Below are 15,317 nucleotides of genomic sequence, written 5' to 3'. Positions count from 1 at the left end.
AGAACACTGATGGTATTTACAGGAGAATGGCACAACAAAGATAACACTTTATGCGTCAAACATAGACATACGTGAATGTACACATTGGTGAGTTCATGTATGAACAGTCATGGTAATAACTTTGAAAAGCAAAATGAACTCTGCTTGCAGTGCAAGCTGAAGGAAAAATGAGAAGGAAGACAGGAAAGAGCGTACTCTTTCCTGTCCCCCTTCTCGTTTTTCCATCAGCTTGCACTGCAAGCAGAGTTTTCAAGTATGAAACCAACTAGTCTGCAAAGAAGTATTGACTCAAAAAGCACAAAGTCTTTCTTATAATTTCAGTGGAAGCGGCATAGCAGGCACGTATATTAAATGGACACTATCGACACGATGCTGTCATGACAATGTGTGTAAAGTACACAGATGAAGCATGGTGCATACACAGGCAATATCAATTTGACTTTCTGTTGACCAGAAAGCACTATACTGCATTTAGGCTCAGCCATCTTGAGACTAGAGTAGGGCTCTGTTGTTTTGAGCTAAAATTGAAAATGCAAGTGGCACATCGGTACTAAAAATGTGGGTTCAGTAGTTGGCCATCATATAATGATGCACTGGATGATGTGGTGTTCACAGAAGGGCATATTATTGCTGACAGCACAGGTAGTTTGCCGGGTTAATACATAAGTGTGCATTGCAGGGAACTTGGTGGTGACAAGTGGTGTTCTGGTACCGTTTTATACATTGAGTGATGTGATGTGGGCCGACAGCACTGAGGACCGACCCACCACATCTAGTGGTGACCTGCAGGTTACGGCATTGAAATCCCGGCCGCGGAGGCAGTCTCGATGCAGCACAATGGAATGAAAGAAAAAGGATGAGTGCACTATACAATGGGACGGCGTGTCATAACGCAAAATAGCTCAATCGGCCGCTATCAAGCAAGGTATCAAATAAGAATAAACAGCAAACAACAAAATGGAGAAGATGAATTAAAAGAAACCATGCTAAGTTGTCGATACACTGTAATGTTGCTAATTAGACGAGTCGGAGCAAGAAAAGTACGGTTAAAGTATAAAAACGCGCGCGACTACACTTTCTAGAAGCTAATAGCAGTTTCTTGAGGTGCCTTCTGAGAGAACCTCATAGCGTACTTCAGTATTTCGCTGTAAAACCTTGTAAGGCCCGAAATAGAATCATAGCCCCAAAACTTTCTCCGAAAATATGTCTGTGCTCTAACGGGTGTTTCATAAATGATATTGTTACTGGTAGATGACTGAAAGCAGGTATATTTACAATATATACAGTCACAGTAATGCGGGTAAAAACAACTGCGATAGCGAGGGCAGGCACCACCTAGTCCTTAACTTTTTCGTCCTCTCTATGTGAGCGGCACATAACGTTACCTTCCGGCGGTGAAGGCACCGACTCGGTGCAGTCAGAGAAAGACGGTATAGAGGTGGTTATTATACATGTGCGTTGCGGCAGCCCGGTGTATGACATGGCTTCAGACGTACAACGTAAACGATGTTGGTATGGGGTTGAGTCGACGAGGACAAAGACAATTCAATTTCTTATGTCACGACGGTCACTTGACGGTGCATAGGGTACGGTTCGGAGGGCGGGAACAGTAGCTTTGTAAAAAGCCCAATACAGCGTGCTGAAGACCACAGCACAGGAAGCCTGGAGGAAAGTGAGTGTTTATATGACTGCTCTCGTAACGAAATCGTTGGCCCACTTGCGAGTCGGTTAGCCGAACGCACACAAGTTGACGTGTATGGTCGGCATGGGCTATAGCTTATTGAGCGTAGTCAGTGGGTGGGCATGTTGAAGGAGGCATCATTGGGGTCCATAGGCAACATGGGATTTCAGTCAAATAAAATAAAGGCGAACAGCCAGCTGCCTCGTGCTACGACGTATATGTTGCACAAGACTAAGACATCTTGTATGTAAACCATGTACGGCTCCTTTGAGGTTCGGGTACGGCACGAGAGTTCTTTATGTTGGCGTGCAACGGGCTTTCCGAAAAGGTTTTTTTTTTTATTTTTTGAAGCACATTGGATGAAGAGCGAGCCAAAAAAAAACGAGCGAACCTCTTTGGAAGAACGTGTAATAGGGAAGTTGATGACGGCGCGTATTTTTGCTGGATCCGCTCGTTTACTTGCAGCGTCAACAAGATGGCCAAGCACGGCAATATCCAGGCGCAAAAAGCAGCAATTTGAAGAGTTGAGTTGAAGATCAGCAATGTGAAAGACTTGCAATATGGCCGACAAGTTTTGCAGGTGACTAATGAATGTAAGGGGAGAAAACTACGATATTGTTCAGGCAGCAGAGAGGCATGTCGACCACTTGAAACCCCTCAGTAGAGAGTCCATCATGCGCTCAAAATGTTGCTGGCGCATTACACAACCCAAAGGGCATGACTTAACTCCCAATCATTTTCATCGACAGCTATTTGTCAATATCCCAAACGAAGGTCGATGGAAGAAAGGTACCGTGCACCAAAGGGAATCAATGGCGTCGTCTATTTGCAGCAATAGGCAGAAGTACTTTTTGATGTTGTTGAAGTGCCGGTGAAATGCCGGTAGTCGACGCAGAACTGCCAGGTGTTGTCTTTGTTTTTTACAAATACTACGGGCGACGCTCAAGGGCTCGAAAATGGCTCCATGATGTCCTTAGAGAGTATTTTATCAACTTCCGTTTCAATGACGCTGCGATCGGTCGCCGAGACATGCTAAGGGTGTCGATGAATGAGTGTTGTGTCGGCGTTGTCAATTCGATGCCTCACCAGATATGTTTGTCCAAGTTTGGGTGAAGCGAAATCAAAAGTCGCGGTATGACTCCTAGGAAAGGCGTAGGTGCCGGCTTTTAGAAGGGTCATGGTTCGGGGAAATCATGTTTTCGAAGGGGTCATCAGGTGTCGGGCCAGCAGCAGGGCTGCCTGAAGGCGACTGTGGGGCATCAATGGCCAGAGCAACAGGGTTGTTTGCGTCTAAAGGTGATATTGTGCCCAGCGAGAGACCTTCAGGAAGCAGTTGTGCGCAGCGTCCAAAGTTCAGGACGGGTGTGCAAAAGTTTTTCGCAGAAACAGTGACAAGATAGTGAGGCAAAACTAATCTCCGCGTCAGTAGAACGTCCAAGGAGCAACGTCCAGAACAGCAAAGAGAACTGAGGTGTTGTGGTCATCGAAGCTCACATGCGCAAAGCACATTCAAAGGACGGTAGGTGTACGGCTATTAGCTTCGCGAACAACAGGTGATGAGGCGCGTGTAACGACTTTACGAAGACGACGAGAAAGATGAGTACTCATCAATGATTATTGGGCCCTTCTGTGGATGAGCGCTGAAACAGGCATGCCATCTACATCTACATCCATAAGCTTTTGTCGAGATGCCAGAGTTAACAGAGGATTTCCGAGTCGATCAGTCAAGGCAGCATCACCTTCCGGGAGCTGCACTGGTCTGTTTTCCCGAGGAAGGACGGTGAGGGGGAGCGACGGGACATAAGCAACCGAGAAAGTCGTTGTGTCTGGGGAGACGGCGACGGCTCATAATGTGGGGACGATGTTCGGGCATTAGTGTTCAGTGGATTGCCGTGCAAAGGAGAGGATGAAGTGTCGTCTGGACGGTATGGTGCACGAAGAGACGATGGCCGACGATAGCGACAATAGAGGAAAATGTGACCGGCGCCATTGCAGTTGAAGCATATCGACCCGTTTTCTCACGTGCGCCATTGGTTCGAATCATGGTACCCGGAATAAGTCAGTTGTGACTGGTAGTATGGAGCAGGGCTGACGTAGGACGACTTTGGGCACATACAGGCGGGATGCCTGCATTTGCCAGTTCTTCGTGCACGGCGGCCTGAATTAATGACACTTTCGGGCGGGCCTCTTCGTGAGAATTAGCCTTGGGAGCAGATGGAGTTGCTGCTTCGATATTACGCCGCACGAGACGCAGGAAGTTTTTGGTACAGGGCGGCGGCTGGATCTAGACGTCTTTGCACGACGACGTGGCAGCAGTGGTAGGGAGCTGAACAAATTGCTGCGTAACATGTCGGCTTTTTGCTCCTTTGAAACTTCAGCACTCCCTGATAATGTCGTAAATGGTGGAGCAGTCTTTGTACACAAGCAAGTGAAGGGCGTCGTGAGCGATGCCTTTAATAATGTGGATGACTGTTGGCTTCGGCCATTTGGCTATCAACTTGCCGGAACAAGGCTAAGACATCTTGTATGTAAACCATGTGCAGCTCCTTTGAGGTTTGGGCACGGCACGAGAGTTCTTTCTCTTGGCATGCAATGGGCTTTCCAAAAAGTGTTTCATTTTTTTTGTTTACATACGTCTTTTTTTTGTTACGTACGTTTAAACTCTCCTCGTGTGTGTCTAACCACACGCTGGCCCTACCCCTGAAGTAGTACCTGACGTTTGCAAGCATCAAAGTCGAATCCCAGCGATTGGTTTTGCTGCTGCACTCTTAGTTGGCCAGCCACTTCTCCACCTGACTGTTATCAGTCCCGCAGAAGGGGCCTGGGCCTCGGAGGTGGGTCACGACAATGTGACTGGGTGCATTCGGCATAGCGGGGGCTGGATCAGCAGAATTGTCTGCCGGCATGATAGACTGTCCAAGAATACGCCCGCTGCGAAGTTCTGTTGTGTGCTCCCGATGTGCCCAGCACCTCCACCAAAGATGTTACGGGGATATGACAGAAAACGAGTGTATTTACAATATTCATAGTAACAATACTGCGGTTAAAAACAACCACGATGGCCAGGACAGGCACCACCTAGTCTTCTGACTTCTTCGGTTTCTTGGTAAGCGGCACATAACAATACTGTCAGTGTCGTGGTTTTGGGACATTAACCCTCCCGCCACTCAAAAAACGCAATTGAAGAGCTCGTTACTCCTAACGGTAAGGCGAAACAAAAGTCGCTCATGGTGGAATGGCACAATGTTACTGCACAACATTGATGACAACTGATTGGGACTTGTGAGGGCCACACCTGGTGGATCCAAGAAACTAGTGGGATTAGTGGGCACCATTCTTTAACATCAGCTTTGACAAGGCCGTATGAATGATACTGAGGTAATAGTGCAGAGCCAAATGCTTCTGCCTGTGGCCAAGGTGACCAATTGTAAGGTTATGATATAACAGCTAATGCGAGGAGTCGTTCTCGCTTTGGTTCAATCAAAGATGAAGCATCAAGTGCAGCGGTGGCGATGAGCTGCTCCTTCGCATAGATTTAGGTTCACTTTAGCCCGTGGCATTGAATCCCGGCTGTGGTGACTACATTTTCGATGGAGGTGGAAATGGTGTAGGCCAGTGAGCCCAGATTTGGGAGCCCGTTAAAGAGCCCAAGGTGGTCGAAATTTCCGGAGCCCTCCACTACGGCGTCTCTCATAATCATATGGTGGTTTTGGGACGTTAAACCCCACATATCATCAGTCGCCCACTGCGGTGTGCTTCACAATCAATATCATCGTTTCGCCACATAAAACCCTAGAAATGATGTTTGAAACCAAGTTGGCTCTGTGCCTAGAACTGTCGTGAGCCCAGTTGGTGGGAGGCAGCTGCCATTCAGTGCAGCCTTGCACCAGGCACATTTTTCTCTATGCTGTGGCTCAAAGAATGGGGCCTCTTCTTTGCTCTCTTGGAGCTGGCTCAACTACTGGGCGCCCTGTAGGGACCCTCTTGGACCCCCTTGTAAGCCCTGGCCCACGCCCAGCAGTGCTGGTCGGTTGCACCCTTATATGACGGGCCCGGCGACGTCTTGCTGCAGCGGTAGCCGTGAATGCCAGCATCAGCCCTGTCCCATCACTGCTGTTACGAACACGAGCAAGCTCCTCTGCAAGGCCCTTCACGATATCAAAGTAAGCTTGATTGTGTGCATTCATAGAATGCACACGCCGCAACTGGACCTCCAGGAACTCATATGCATGTTCTTGGGCCTGCACCAAAAGTGATGAAAGAAACATACTTCAAGAGTACAGCACACCAACAAGAACTGCACATTTGTTTTGCTCCTCTCTAACTGCAGACGACTGCTCGAGAATAAAGTTTAAGCTGAAGAGTCAGTTTAAGTTAAGGTTTTCCTGTCACCCGTTTTGACTATTCTGTTAGTGGAAGTGCTGCTAATACCAACAATTGGTGACCTGTAGTCCCAAACATGGAACAATACATCACCAATAGTGTTGAAATCTTGAAATCGCCCTCAGAATGATGACATCCACCAATATGAAATTGTAAATTCGTGAGTGCGGTGAAGCACAATATAATGCTTACAGGAATAAAAGAAGCCTTGACTACTGTTCAATAGCATTCCCTATGTTTAATTGAAAAGTACTTCAGGGCCCTTTCAAGGGGCTTGTCCTACCTGGGCAAGTTCGGCTGCATCAGGCAACGACGGTACAGGTGCGAGGTGTGTGGCCTCTTGTGTGCTGGTGCCTTGCATTGCTTGGAGTTCGTCTGGCTTCTCCTGCTGGGCACTCGTACCTGCCGTGGTTCTGGAACTACTGCTGGGTCCTCCTCTTGGAAGGGTTCGAGAAATGTCCTGGGGAGACACTTCTCGCCCAGGGCCAGCTGTCCCAGTTGGTAGCGGTCGTCATTACTAAATCCCGAAGCATTTGGAAACAGTCCTCCGTACTTTTTCTGCACCAAACCCTGGTGCTTACAAAATGTCCCTTGTTTACCGAAGAGACACGTGCATAATCCTGTGTCGACATAGACTTCATAACTGGAGCTGGGGTGGGTCGCACTAGACACAATGTACAGTCCCTGGCCTACCACTTGGATGGCCTCGGCTGCGTCTTTCGGCATTCTCGACAGCAGCCGCTTGTACAGCAGTTGATGGGCTGCAACACGGCTGTAGGCGTGGCGGAGGATACGGCTTTCAAAGTATTTCTCCCACACGAGAGCCACCCAGTCTACGGGTGCGACTGCATTAAATGCTTCGACTCTGTTCAGGATAATGTCTTTGAGCACAAGTATGGTTGCCTCCGCAAAATTGTTGGTGTTGTGGCCCCTTGTCAACACGTCCAAACGGTAGAGCTGCACCCACTCTTCATGTCGGCGCAAGAATGTCAGAACTCCAGACACGAAGGCATCGTGTTGTAGGGCCTTCACTTCGGCAATGGCAGCTTCAAGTTTTTCTGCTGTGTCTGCATACATGACCTGCAGATAGCAGGAAATTTTTCAATGAGGTGCTCGTATTTGGATATTTTCGCTTTTTTTAAACTGCACCATAATACAGATTCATGCTTCATTGTCTGCATTGAAGTCACTTTGTGATCTGCACATGCTTGCCCCAGTTCAAAGGGCCAGTGAACAACCCCCAAGGACCAAAAATTTAAAATATGTGCACCTTTGCTCCGTGAACATGCTGCCTCCTCAACGATTTTGCAAATACTTTATTAAAAAATTCACAGGGGTTAGAACATTGGTTTCAGCTAGTTTCAAATTTTGTGCGGTTTCGCCACCCTTCTCTTTCAAAGGGAGGAAAAAGCGTAGCCTACCGTCGTGCCTGGTTTAACCCAATCGATGAGCTGCGTGCTTCGTCAAGTCGCCGATCGGTGAATTTGTGTCGCTGCTCATGAAAGGAGGATTGGTAAGGTGTAGGATAGGAGCGCGGGAATTGTTTTTCGAAATATAGGCTGTGCATGGTGCGCTGCGCTGTAATCTGGAAATTGATTGCCGCGGTCTGCTCTACGAATTGCCAAGCGGTGGTCTATAAAAATGATGCTGCTGACATTTTCTGTACGCTTGAGCGAATAGGGAATTTTAGGTTCGAAGTGAATTCGAAGCGAATAGTGATTTTGGTCGAATAATTTCTAATTTCATTGTAAATATATATTGCATATTATAAACAAAAAAGGGCATATTTGTCATGGCCAAACAAACTTGCACAGATACTTCACAATTGAAACAGGGCCTATGCAAAGGCCATTTCTTTCATCAAAGGAAGTGGCGACAACTTTGAATTGTAGCAGCATTCGACTTTTGGTTCAGTCCAAGCAATAGCCCGTAAAATATGCTGCGTTTTAACTTTTTTTACTTAGAGCAGATAAGTCTGTGTAACGAGATTTTCAACTGAAAACAAAAAAGCAGAATCGATGTCAGGGTACTTCTTTATTAAAACCTCGAAATGGGGCTTTGCTGCAGTGCGAATTTCTCCTAATTACATGTTTTGACTGCTTAACATCAACTCACTGAGGTGAAACCACTTTTACAAGTGGTCTAATATACTTGGGTAAGTGCTTTCATGGTTTAGCATTCCTCCACTGCCGTGAAACCACCTTTACAAAGTGTTACATGTGGGCTAATATACACCTATTTTGTTCGTTTTTAATAATTCAAAATTTTCAGCAATTTAACTTCGATTCAAATCAAATTTGATTACTGCATTATTCATTAGAATATTCAAAGCATTTGAATATTTGTACAAGCCTCATTTTGTGGCATTTGAAATCATTTGAACCCACCAGACGTTTACTGGTGTACGTTTTAAATGTGATTAAAACGGACACAAATGCTGTCAGCGTTGTCATCTGCAGATTAGAGCATCTTGTGCGGCATACACTCCAAATTATATCACGAGAAAGTGGAGGTAATTCATGACAGCTGTGCTTTTTATACACCTATCCTGCAATGCCAGCGCCATCATGTTGGAAACACGAAACGAATGCCAGAATAGCAAGCCATTGTGAATTTGTTCACTAAGTGCAGATGCAACAAATGCGCCTTGTATCTTAGAGCTAGAGTTACAAATAGATTGCAAAAAAACTTGACAGTTGGAAGGCAGACATGAATCGTCTCCTCTGGTCTTTGTCGACAGAGTTGTGAGATGTCGTCAGCCAGCGCCACTCCGCTTGTGCCACATGAAAATGGCAAGAAAGCTGCCTTGCTGACGGCCATGTCTGCTGCAGGGCGGCCTTCTCAGCACTCGAATTGTCACTCATGAGTACCTGTGGGGCCTGGCAGACAGCGCAATAAAGTTGAAAGCTGTCCATAGTTATAAAGGCATAGAAAAGTCGTGGAAGTTGTGAGAACAATTTTCTTGGGTGAATCTAAAAATATAAATAACCTTGGCTAATAGTTGTCTATTGAACTTCAGTTCGCTATTTGCTTTTTAATAAACTATAGAGAGCAGTAACATTTATGGTAAGTTTCAAGGTTAAAGACAAGTGTAAGTTTGCATGTGTTACCAGTATTTTAAAAAGAGGAGAGAGTTCGGGCAATAGGTCCACGAACTCACTCATTGGCCAACTCACACGGACTCACTCAGACTCACATTATGAGTCTGAGTCTGGATAAGCACTATTTTTGTGAGTCGAAGTCCGAGAGATTTTGTTTGAAGAAAATTTTAGTGAGTGTGAGTCCGAGCGGGTTCGGCTAAGCAAACTTTTGGAGAGTCTGAGTCCGAGTGAGTCTAAAGTGCAAAATATATTTCTGGTGTGAGTTCCATTTTCTTTTGTCAACTTTAGGTTCCACCTAGACATTTTCAGCATTATTCAGCCTTACCTAGATTCACATTCATACTCACATCTGGTCACAGGTATTCCAAAGTAGTGTTGTTCATACACCGTTTCAATATTTAATAATTAGATGTGTGAATTATACGAGAGGGCGCCTTGACAGTCCCGAACTAGGTCTTCCAGGCAATTTCTCGACTAATATATTTTAACATCTCCTCCAAAAAAAAAGACTTTACTCGATTCGAAGCACTCAAAACTCGTTTTCGAAGATCCTGTGTGAAGCGGCACCAAGAAGAGCACCGATTACATCACATACTGCTGCTAAAGAGCATAGACACCACAATCAAAGAAGCTAATTCCATTCTGATGAACTCATGAGATGACTCAGTAGTACTCACTCACACTCAGGTCCAGCCGTGAGTCTGAGGCTGAGTGTGTGTGGTTGAGTAATGTTTTGGTGCGTTTGAGTCTGAGTGAGTGCGGCTTGAGAACCTGTATGGGCCTGTACAACGGCTTACACTATTGTTAAATAAATAAATATGTGTGAACGAGAGTTTCGGTAAGTTCAGCTCAGAAAAAATTTTGTGAGTATGAGTACAATGAGTGGAAAGTTCAATATACAAGGTGTATTTGATTTACCTGCACCAATTCAAACTGGTTCACGGCTGTGCATGCAAAGTTCAAAAATAGTGAAGCGCAAGTTCAGTGGTGCAGGCACAGTGCAACTCTCAAAACGAATGGCGATGTGAGTTGCTGATGCAGGCCTTATTTCTGTTCGCTTAGTTAACATCGTTAAGCTAACACTGACCAATGGCAAAATGATTATGCATACAGTTTATGAGGCTCAAACTTCTTTGCGAAAAACACATCGTGTTAGTGGAGGCAGGTATGGTGCCTAAACCAAAGTGTTGCGTCGTCTGCTCAGTTGCACGCGCGGCGGCACCAAGCCGGCACTGTCAGTGTGGGAGGGGCGGGAAAATCGTGAACCAGCGCTGTACCTCTTCTTCACCTTTAGAAATGAATGGCAATGTTCAGAGGTTGTCAATGCTGCACCGCTGAAACGAATGGCAAGGCGCAGAACATCGTGAACTGGCTCACATGGTGCAGGCAAATTGAACATACTGATATATTTCATGAATGAGCCTGAGAGAGTTCCACAAGCTATGCTGACCTATGGTGGGGGCACATGTTTTAGCTTGAGAAACGCTTATCTAGCCTGAGTGAAATGCACAGAACAGGCACACTTCACCCACAATGATGGTGTCACATGGGAATAATTAGAATTCATAGCCAAATGTGTGATGATGATGATGAGAGCATGTAGGTGATTTCTATAAATGCCCACAAGAACCACAAAGGCCCTCTCCTGTGGCTTAGTCTGTGCAGTATTGTTTACTTTTGTTTTTGTCACAAATTATTTCTGTCCTGGTACAACTTTTTTTTTTGGTCCAGCTTAGTGGAGCTATTTGCTATTGTGTCATTACTTACACTATGCGAATTCAGAAACGTCTTCAAAAGTAGTTACAGAAGTTCCATAGGAAACTACAGGTTTTCCCGCTCACTTTGATCCAAGTGGCAGCTTAGATCATCTGCACGCCATTGAAATAATCTGAGCGCCAACCTCTTTTATCCATGTGCCAAACATTTATTCCAAGCCCCAACATATTTAATCCAAGTGCCAACTCAATCACGCCGCGCGCCAGTGATTTTAATCCAAGTGCCACCATGTTTAATTCAATCGCCAATGGCTTGAAATCAGGTGCCAGTCAGTTCAATCCATGCACAAAAAGCACAATACGGGGCGTAAAAATGGCAATGCATTTGAAATGCAGTTTCTACAATATAAAATACTATAGTCGGAAAGTAGAATAAATCATTATTATTAGTATTCGCCACTAGTATTCAAGGAAACAAAAATTCCATGGTTCGCTTGAGCCATGTTTGCAGTGCTTATACTGAGCTATGTACAAGTTTGTAGATGAGTGCTTGGCCCGGTTGGAGTCATTTTAATAGCAATGAAAGAAAAAAGCAACGATATTTTTTGTTCGTCAACAAAGCTCATAATTAGATTTGTATAGCATTACATGTCTGGGCCAGAATATGTAATGCGGCAGACATAATATTGTTATTGGAGTGCCGGTATGCATAACAAGATATGAAGAACTCGACTGTGGGAAGTGATGAGTCAGAAACAGGTACATGCTCAATAAAGTAGGGCAGAGCAAATTAGAAATCATTTAAGAGGCTTTCGTCCTGCAGGGCACATAAGACGCAAACTCGTGGCCCTGATGTGGAAAACAGAAGTCATATTTTATATTCATATTAGTTATCTTTTATTCAAACAAAATTATGTGTATTCGTTGAACGCGTGTTTCAAGCAAACGCGCTTCAGGAATACTAGCGTTGTCTTTTTATATGAAAACAGGAGTGAAATGCACAGAACAGGCACACTTCACCCATAATGGTAGTGTTTAATGCTTTTAATGCTTTTATAAAAAAACTTAATTCCAAATGAACCGAAACAAATGCAACTTGAGTTTTAAATGGTTGTTTCTGATTTCAAGAACGAATGAATATCAAATCAAATCAAACTTTATTTATTTACCAGACAACAACTGGAGGGCCGCCAAGGCTAAAAGCCGCGAAAAGGGCTTGACAAAGGCCTTGGTGACCATCTGTCTATCACCGTTATCACCGAGCTGAGCAGACGACTGCGAATGCCTCAGCGAATAAGTAGCCGAAAGCCGTCTGCTTAGCAGACGACAATAATCTATGCATATGGGATGGTGTACATAATTAGCCAGAATAATGCAGAAGCGACGAACCATAGACTAACAAGGACTTTTTGAGCAAATTTATTTAGTACCCACAAATGCAATTAACACACACAATTGTTATTTTTTTTTAATTTTGAAGCTATGACACCTAAATGCTAGGAGGAAACAGCAATGCGCACTTCGTTTCAAAAGCGCAAGCATATATAGACGAAGGAAAGGTTCTTCCTGTGACTTCATGTTTACGTCATTCTCATATTTATACTATATAAAGCGGCAAACTTGTGTTTCTAGTGCATGGATTAAGATGACTGGCACTTTATTTAGTCATTAGCAATTAGAATAAACTCTATGGAATGCGGCCTCTTTGAGTTGGCGTTTGAAGTATATGTTTGGCCCTTGGATTAAATAGCTCGGCGCTCAGATTATTTCAATGGCGTGCAGATTATTTCAGCTGGAACTTGGGCAAAAAAACCTGTAGTTCGGATACTGAATTATATTCAAGCCACGCATTGAGCACTGGCCTCTACATTTTCTTTGCTAGTTGATCTTGTAAGTTTGTGTTAACAATGCTATTGTAGAGAATTGGGATGGCATTAATATATAGCAATTCACTGTGCACAAAATTTACATTTTTGTGCCTACTTCCTTACATGCTGGTTGGCCTCCAAAGCAGAGAGGATGGGCTTCCTTGAGGAGCCTAAAAGCATCCCAGTAGCCATCGGTGCTCTGCTCTTTGTGAATTAGTACTGCGAGTGGGACAGCGCCAGCCTTGGTCGCAGTCAGCACCACTGTTACTGTGCATTTGGTGGTGTCGCATGAGGCAATCGAATCAACAAAGACAATCTCCCTTGCCAGCTCGAGGTTGTGAACTCGTCGCATGATGGGGGTAACCACGACCACTGCCCAGCAGGCACTGCTGCCACCACGAGTCACACTTATGTGAGTGCCTGGAAAGTTATGTGGAATGGCAGGTGGTCTTTTAAGAACAATCTTCAGGCGCATGACTTGTAATGGCCATTTTGCTCTCTGTACAGTGCAAAGTGTTCCTGCAAAGTAAGTTTTAGTTCTAGCTTCACCTTGCCTTTTAAAAACGTCCTGAAGGCTTTTTTCAAGCGATCATAACATTACCTCATTGTCGGAGTTTGTTGCCTCACAAATCAATTGCAGGAAAACTATTTGGACTCCTTGAAGTACGAGTGGAGTTTAGGTGTACTACAAGCTTTTTGTTCTTCATTTATTGATTCTCTACGAGCACACTGTCAGCTACACAGCGATTAATCACAAAGGGGAAGAAGCTACACCAGCGAGCATTGTTACATATTAGTATCAGATAGAGCAGGGAAGATGAGCAAAATCAAGAGAGCATAGACCCGTGCAGGTGCCCGCATTCCCTTATAAATGCGGAGCATTTCTTTGCGTACTGCATGCACTTTTGGTATCTGTCTATCTATATATTTACCTATCTATCTATCTAAGCCCTGCCGCGGTGGTCTAGTGGCTAAGGTACTCGGCTGCTGTCCCACAGGGTGCGGGATCGAATCCTGATTGCGGTGGTAGCATCTATCTATCTGTCTGTCTATCTCTATCTATCTATCTATCTAGCCGCTTACGTCTGGGTGCTCTCGTGATAATTTCCTCAACTTGGTGGGAACATAAATTAATATGAGAGGGTTTGATAATTATGACACGCTGGTCAAAACACAAATAACATTATATGCATTGTTAAACACTTCTTTTTAAACAGTTAAACAATGGCACATACCTTGCCACAGCTGTTTGACACTTGGTATCACCCAAAAACGACGAGAACACACATGGGCCATTGTAACGCATGAACGTTAAAGGGACTCTGAAACACCTTTTTAAGTAACATTGAAATGGATTCACTAATAGAGCTTATTGCCTCACGAATTCAACGCTGCAAAAATTTCAAGAATACGTCCAGTATGAGCGGACTCGACTCGCAAAGATTTGTCATGCTGCAATCGCATTCGCTCTGCTCTCACCCCGGCGAAAGCTCTGGGAGCTAAACCGGGGGGGGGGGGGGGGGGGGTTCAGCATGGGCAAAAAACAAATATGTCACAGTGCCTTTTGTCATTGAAAACTTTCTCTTTGTTTTTTTTTTCGCTTTGAATACATGGTCTTTTCTGTGTGATCACGAGCGCGCGTGAGGACAAGTTGCGGCCTCTCGCGGCGATCCCTGTAAGGACCGAACGCGCCATGTTAAAATCAGCGAATGGCTCATAGATGGCCTTTGAATGATTTTTCAGCTTCCTCCGTCATTTGTTGAAACGAGAGAAAGCAATTTTCAGCTGACTTTGGTCATTTATTTATTGCTAATTCCAAGCCGCGTGCTGCACTATAATATTTCGCCCGTGTGTTCTCGGGAGCCTCTTCTACCAAATGGCAACATTTTCTGGCCATGCTCAAAAAATGTTGCGGGGCCTCTTTAACACAAAACTGACGGCGGCAGCGTTTACTCGACAAACACAAAGAAAAATGTCAGGGTGCGAGCAGGGCCCCGCCGCAGTGGTCTAGTGGCTAAGGTACTCGGCTGCTGAGTTGCAGGTCGCGGAACCGAATTCTGGCTGCGGCGGCTGCATTTTCGATGCAGGCAAAAATGTTGTAGGCTAGTGTGCTCAGATTAGGATGCACGTTAAATAACCGCTGGTGGTTGGAATTTGCGAAGCCCTCCGCTACAGCGTCTCTCATAATCAAATGGTGGTTTTGGGACGTCAAACTCCACATATTAATCTATCAGGGTGCCAGCAGGAGTCGAACCCAAGCATAATGCGAGGCAATGAAGAATTCTACCACAGAGCCATGCTGGTTCTCGGAACTATTTTTCAAATAGACCGTAATGTTCGTAAAACGTCAAATGTGGTTGCAGTGCTGGCTATGCAATCTCATAAATATTACATATTTACTCCTATGCTACAACCTTTATGTTGTGTAAACGTGCATTGTAGTTAGGTGCCAAGCGCAGAATTGGATTTATGCACCAGTTTTCAGGGCTACCATCCTTGCAAGCACAAACCTTTCATATCAGCTTATCACTTCTGGTGTTGCTAATACTCATGTTACTGATGGCACCAT

General features: G+C 44.9%; 1 protein-coding gene across 2 annotated transcripts in view; it reads right to left on the bottom strand.

The window, feature by feature from the left end:
• Positions 1 to 328: 328 nt before the first annotated feature.
• LOC142767703 (uncharacterized) overlaps positions 329 to 15,317 on the bottom strand; it is a 30,937-nt gene continuing 15,948 nt past the window's right edge. The window contains exons 2-3 of one of the 2 annotated variants that reach the window (XM_075869908.1): positions 6,348 to 7,144; positions 329 to 5,922 (exon numbers count right to left, since the gene is read on the bottom strand). In XM_075869908.1, the coding sequence (XP_075726023.1) occupies positions 5,865 to 5,922; positions 6,348 to 7,144 (855 nt within the window). In that variant the 3' untranslated portion in view covers positions 329 to 5,864. Of the gene's footprint in view, positions 5,923 to 6,347; positions 7,145 to 12,231; positions 13,169 to 15,317 lie in introns of those variants that run through there. The other variant, XM_075869909.1, reaches the window with a different exon arrangement.

This window comes from Rhipicephalus microplus, chromosome 7, assembly GCF_043290135.1.
Source record: "Rhipicephalus microplus isolate Deutch F79 chromosome 7, USDA_Rmic, whole genome shotgun sequence".
In the NCBI taxonomy this organism is placed as follows: Eukaryota; Metazoa; Arthropoda; class Arachnida; order Ixodida; family Ixodidae; genus Rhipicephalus; species Rhipicephalus microplus.
Note: the sequence above shows the minus strand (reverse complement) of the source record. Positions and strands in the feature narration are given on the sequence as shown.